Source organism: Numenius arquata, chromosome 9 (genome assembly GCF_964106895.1).
Source record: "Numenius arquata chromosome 9, bNumArq3.hap1.1, whole genome shotgun sequence".
In the NCBI taxonomy this organism is placed as follows: domain Eukaryota; kingdom Metazoa; phylum Chordata; class Aves; order Charadriiformes; family Scolopacidae; genus Numenius; species Numenius arquata.
In genome coordinates, this window is record NC_133584.1 from 45,242,545 (window position 1) to 45,249,316 (window position 6,772).

General features: G+C 39.1%; 1 protein-coding gene across 3 annotated transcripts in view; it reads right to left on the minus strand.

Annotated features, from left to right (window-relative positions):
* Window positions 1-3,167, minus strand: part of KIDINS220 (kinase D interacting substrate 220) — a 66,448-nt gene extending 63,281 nt beyond the window's left edge. For all 3 annotated transcript variants that reach the window (XM_074152909.1, XM_074152908.1, XM_074152910.1), the window contains exon 1: window positions 3,020-3,167. In XM_074152909.1, the coding sequence (XP_074009010.1) occupies window positions 3,020-3,127 (108 nt within the window). In that variant the 5' untranslated portion in view covers window positions 3,128-3,167. The remainder of the gene's footprint in view (window positions 1-3,019) is intronic.
* Window positions 3,168-6,772: the final 3,605 nt, after the last annotated feature.

Genomic DNA, 6,772 nt, shown 5'->3' on the forward strand with positions numbered 1-6,772 from the left:
ACAGGGAAGAGCCAGAGACTGAGACTTGCTCCACTTAACTGAAACTCCTGGTGCTACTCCAACAAAACCATCTCTACAGAAACTGACTGGAACATCCCAGCTTTTCTGGCAACCGATCACAGTCAAGATATAAAGGGTTGGTAACAATGTGGGTGATCCCACCATTGGGCAAGTCACTGCAGCCTGGGAGGTCCTGGCACTAGCAAACCCTGGCTTGCCAGCAATTTTTTTTAGACATACTCTGCTGGCACTGACATTCCCGTTTTGGTATCTTTTCTTCTTGGGTAAAAACAAGAAGTCTTGGCAGGTCCAAAACTGGAAACAAAATTGAGCTCAATACCACTGAATTCCAATGAAGAGCTAACACTTAAACAAAACTCCTATTATTGATAAATATAAATAGCCTCAGCCCATCATGGGCTTAAAAGTGACACAAACCATACATGTCTCCAGAAATTACCTTCTCCAATACAATGTATCAGAAGACTGAAAAAATCAGTTACTAGGGAAGTGATCTCTACAAAAAAGGCAGTTACTGAAACCCAGGAGCGCACTTAGTCCCATCAAGACAAGAAGATTGAATTAGAAAAGAAGGTGAAGGCAGTGACACTGTTGACAGAGTTAACACAGACTATTTGTCTGATTTTAACCATGTTGTTGAGAGGAATTACCAGCAGAGGGAACAGATTATTCCTCTTCTCAGATATACTGCATGCCAGGCGGTGAGGTTCGTGTGTATGCTTTGAAACTTAAAAATTCTCCCATCTCAAATACATACGCGCATACACAGCACAAAATTAATGTGCTGACATGGGAAGAAAACTGTTTTAACTGAAAACAGATCTAATAACTACAGCAAGGCTAAATTCTGTACATTGTTTTCACATTTGCATGATATTTTCTGGTTTTGAGTAATATATGCTGCTTTTTTTTTGCCAAAAATGCTCTTTCCATCTTATGCAGCTATAAAAAAATAATGCAACAGAACATGCATTTTCTAAGATTTACTTTTGAAAAATAATTTTAAAAAAGTAATTGCAAAGCCAGCCTTCCATACACTACAAGACAAAAAACTCCCTGGACTGTTAGACTCAACAGGTAATGGTCAACTGTTCACAGTAACTGGTGCCCAGTTGAGGGGGTTTGACTCGGGGCTAACATCTCAGCATCTTCATCAACACCCAGAACCACGAAACAGAATGTGCCCTCAAGCAAGCTGACAGACTGCTCTAAGCTAGGGATAGTGGTCCATATGCCAGAGGACAGGGATGCTGTTTAGAGGGAATTCAATAGGCTGGAGAAACGGGCTGACAACCCCACTGCGTTTCAACAAAGGCAAACACAGATACTAGAACAGACCGACCCTCGGCAACAGTACTGGTTAGGGCCCACCTGCCTGTGGAGCCATGCTGCAGAAATGGGCACGGGGTTCTGATGGACAAAGAGGGTCAGCAGCACACCCCTGCAGCAACAAAGGCAAATCAAATACTGAGCTGCATTAGGAAGAGCACAGCTAGCTCTCTACTCAACACTGGTGAGGCTGAATCCAGAATACAGTGCCCCATTTTGGGCTGCCAACAAAGAGACTCCCAACAACAGAGAGATCGACAAAGCGCAGAGTCCAGCAACGGGGTCACTCGGATGGTTACGAGACTGGAGCGTAAAACATGCAAGCAGTAAACAAGAGCTGGACTTGTTCAGCCTGGAAAATGGAAGAGTAAGAGGGGAATTGACATCAGCCTTGCACTACCTAGAGGGAAGGGGAATCTTAGAAGCCAAAGGAGTGGTTAAGCACTGGAGCATTGTTTAAAGAGGCTGCAGGATCTCCACCTTTGAAGACTTTCAAATCTTGCTTGGGTAAGCTCCTGAGCAACGTGATGTAACTCTGAAGTTAGCTTTGCAATTAGGAGGAGACTGAACCTACTGACCTCCAGAGGTCCCTTCTTTCCTGAATTTTCCTATGAATCTGATTCTCTGAAAAGGCTATGTAAATCAACAAGGTTCCAGTTCTACAACACTGTTTAGGAAATCAGAACTAAAAAAAAAAAAAAACACATAAAAACTGATGATACAAGCTGTGAGTTCAGATGAAAGAAAAGTCATCACGCTTACAAACCAGAAAATCTACTACAGAAAACAAAATCAGTTAAATTACCTGAGCTTATTGGTAAAATACACAAAAGACATAATAGCTCACCAAGATAACCTGAATTTTAAACATCATGCAAAACAATGTAAACAGTTACTAGCAACAAATATTTGTATGAATCAAACCTCCCAAGAAACTCTCAGGAATCTTTAGTGCAGTATAATGAAACCACAGCACATTTGCCTAAATTGCTGGTGGTGATGTGCTCAAATCAGACTAAATTAGATGACAAAGCAGCAGCTAACAATTATCACACTATCCCAGGATTCCCAATAATCCACATTCCAACTCCCTGCTGCGTATCAAGACTTCCTGTGTAAAAGTTATTTAATACTGGTAAAGTATTAAATACAGGTGAAGTCATTTAATACTCCTTGTTACATCTAGACTTACTTTGCAGATATATATATTTTCATCCAGATGAGCATCTGCTCAGAGTAAATTGCAATATACCCTACTCTACGGATCATATAACAAAGCTTCTCTTGGCTGGAAACCAGGATGTGGGGCAAGAGTTGTTATCATCCCAGGTTTCACTTCAAAATGGACAGGGCAAGAATGCACATGCAGCTGGATCTCTGAACTAAGAAACAATTCCTAGTTGCAGAAATACAAGTATAACCTCCATCTACAAAGTAAGAATGGAGCTGCATTTTCCAGCTCAGAACGCTCAGAAAACAAATACAATGAAAGACGCTGATGTCATGACAGAGACTGAATACTTTGTGTCCAGTCAGGGCAAAGGTAAGCAGTCAGTTGAAAATAAAACTGAAATTTATTAAATAACCGCAGTGAGATCTCACTAATTATTCATTCTGTAAATAATAAGCTGCACTATGAAATTGACCTTTCAAGAAAAAAACATCTTACCTCATTTCTCTCATCTACATCCCTGCATTTCTCAAGAAGCGCTTTCAGAGCAGGAACGTTTCCTTCTTCTACGTAGGTCAACAGACTCTGACTCATAAGACTTGCCATCTTCGCACAGTATTTAAAATGCTTCTATAACAAAGCTTATCTGTATTTCAGGAAAGGGAAAAAAAAGAAAAGCAAAGCATAAGTAAAGACTGAGAGTTAACTGTGACATTAGAAAGTATGAATTGTACATGCCAATAAGTTATTGGTTGGGTACAAATACCCGCTATTCTCTTCAACATAGCGCTGGGGAGACGTGTGTTGAAATGCCCTACACTTCCATGAAACATCAATTGCTTAATCCTTCTAGGTATTAGAAAATTACAGAAATTACTCTAATTCCTAGGTGTTTTCTAAATATGTGTTTTGAATGGAATGTATAGTAGTCTCCATTTGCATAAAATTTTGCTGCATATATAACGCATGTTACATACTTTATATATTTTATTTACAGTATAACCCTTATCTTTTATGTACATCAGCAGAACACGCGAGACTATTCAGCGTTATGAAACACAATGATAATATCTAAATTGCAGCCATATGGAACTCTGAGAAACACCATTTATTAAATCAGTAATCATCAACTTCATCCAGACATGTTTGCATGTGATGGCACGTTGTTAACTTGCTAGTCAAACTTAACGTAGCTTCTGTCGACTGATTAGATGTTTTTAACCTCTAATATGTAAGACAGGACTTTCTTGGTTAAGGCAGACCATTAAGAACTATTTAAGACCTCCTAAAAAGCTGTGGGCTAGTACCAGTAGCATTAGTGCACCAGTATGGCTTCAGAAACTGAATTATTCATTGCACCTAAATTAAGTTTCACCAGGTGCAGAACATGTTGTGGGGCTAAACACAAGAACCACCCACCTCACCTTTCTCCTCACCAGTGGATAGCGACTGCTCTCTTTCTGGATTTTCCTTGCATGATACCAATGTAACAGCAGAGGAAAAACTCAGTTTAGTGTTAGCTAAAGCCTACTGGTTAGGCTATTCTCTAGCAGGCACTAGTGGCTTTCCCAGCCAAATGTTCTAACTCTTATCCTCACATATGAGCAGCCAGTGATTCTTTCTGGACTCCCAACTGAAGTGAAACATTAGCCAAAAAGAGATGAAAGGAAGCCAGCAGGAACTTCACTATGCTTAGCACACAGAAGTTAGTTTTGATTTAGAGATTTCAATCAAACAAACTAGCTCTGCTTTAAATTGTTTGCACAGACTATAACGCTAGCGCACCACCCTTTCTCCTTTACCGAGTAAGTATATATAGACAAATACACCATTGTCAGGATATATTAGACACAACCTGAGCTCACCTACAGCATCACAGCCACCACAGGACCTAGGTATAGAAATAACTTGTTCATAAAAATACCAGCAAAACAGCCAACACATCCAGTTCAGGTAAGGGGACATGAGCTCTGGGTACAAGAACTTTAGGCACACATGAACATCTAGTGACAAAAGAAACTATACACTAGGTACATTGTAGGTATGTAAACAGAAGAACACAAGAGGGAGGAGAGAGGAAAAGGAAGGACTGTGACTCCCGCTGTTAAATTTGGGCTTAAAATTCAGGTTGCAGTTTAAGAGACAGATTCCAAAGACGACTTAGACATCTCCATACTCTGAAAGTCCACATACCATGTAAAAAATACACAAATCAAATGGTATCAGACATTGTTTAAAATCCAAATCTAAAATCAGTTTAAAAAAAAAAAAAAAAAAAGTCTGACATACAAAGCCCAGCAACAGTTTTACAAGGCACTGCACAAACAGCCAGCCTCTCCCACAAGAAAATTATAAATAAACTAAGAACACAAAAGGTCCATCACATTTACCGTACAGCTAGAGTACCATTGTGGAAAGGCGGGTGAGCAGTACAACAGTGGTTTCATATAATTGTCTTTATTTTTTTTCAGTAGAAGGAAGAGCTAATTGAGAGGTTCCGAACTTAAAAAAAACTAAACCACACCAAAACAGAAAAGCTGAAAAGAAACAGTGATTGTAGTGACTCAGTGCCCACACAGAGGCTGCTACTGCCATTTCAGATACAAAAATACCAGAAAAGTCAACATCTTGCCTGGCATCCAGCTGCCAGTCCGTAACAGTCCGCCTCCCTTACAGCCTGCACCAGTATCTTACAGCCATATGCAGATGTCTCGGATATTTTTGGGCACCTACAATGACATTAGATAGTCACATGAAGGCACCTCCCATAACTTTTTACATATTTCAACAGAAATTCATGAAACATGACTTGCTACTAGCTCCACTGCTACCATAGACATTTTCCAATTTCCCTGTGCAGTGTCCCAGCTTCTCTCCTCTAGCTGCACCTTAAACCCTGTGCTGTTTTCCATACCAAATACTAAATTGAAAACTATATTAAAAATCATCACCAAAACATGACTACAATGTCTCACCAAGTGAATTATACTCTGCAGTTGCTATCAAAATTTTGCCAATTAATTCTTAGCTCAGAAAAAAGCATTCAGCATTGCTTCCTCCTCAAAGGAAGATTCCTCCCTTGATGTTCCCTACTGCCATATTTCAAAAAGGCAACGGCAGCCCTGCTGCACTGCAGATAAGTATCCTGCTTCAGAAATTACTCCTTGAACTCCAGTTATCAAGACAGCACACTTTCTTCCTTAAAGTAGATCTGCATCCTTAAAGGCAACTTAAACGTTTGACTAAGAGCAAAATAAATTTAGTGCTGCATTTACAAACCCCATGTTAATATATTACTCTTTTAAAATGGTAAGAGCTTTGTAAGGGTGAAGCATCACCAAGTATATTAATATTCTTTGTCACCTACACTTCACTGTCACACAATATCCCTATCTAAGAATTAGTAACAGTCGATTTTATAAAAACAAAAACAACAAAATAAAATATTACAATTATGAATTTTATATCCTCATGCTTTCATTTGCCACTTCTCAGACAAGCTTCTTGGAGCGTCCCAAAGATTAACATAACTGGAGCAAAATAAAGAAAAAAAGGGGCAAAAAAAAACCCAAACAAAAAGAAAAATGAAAACAAAACAAACCTACCATCCTGCTAACAAATACATATAAGAAAGGTGGGTGTTAAGATTTTTGGAAGCTTTATTTCTCCCCCTGCCCCCAAGAACAATAAACACGCCTGAAATTAGGCTGAAGTTTGTTCACGATATTTTCACTCATGACAGCAAAGCAATGTAAACTGAGCACAGCCACAGACCACCTTTTTGTTAAATAAGATTTATGCTATTATGTTATGAAAATTAAGTGTCAACCACCGTATGGGTGCTGGACACTACAGTGTGATTTCTTCCAATGCTTAAGACTTCTTTTAAATTATCATAAATGCTTCGAACAGAGACTCTGAGGTACAGTCTCTAGCTGGGCAAGTAACTTAATTCTGCACACACACACACCCTCCCGCAGTAGAAAAAGCTCCCAAAATATATATTCATGCTTTTCAAAACCAACAACCCTAGAACAAAAAAAAACCCAATAGCTTATCCTTTGCAACAATAAAGGATGAGAACTTAATGCCTGCCAAATTTCATAAATCTAATCTAGTGAAAAACCAGTACCATTCAAGAGCATCCAACACATATACGGTCCTTAGTTGCTCAATTAACAGTATTTACTTTGTTCTTTGACACAGCAGAAGTATTTTCACAGTCTATTACAAAACCTCAAATTAAAACCA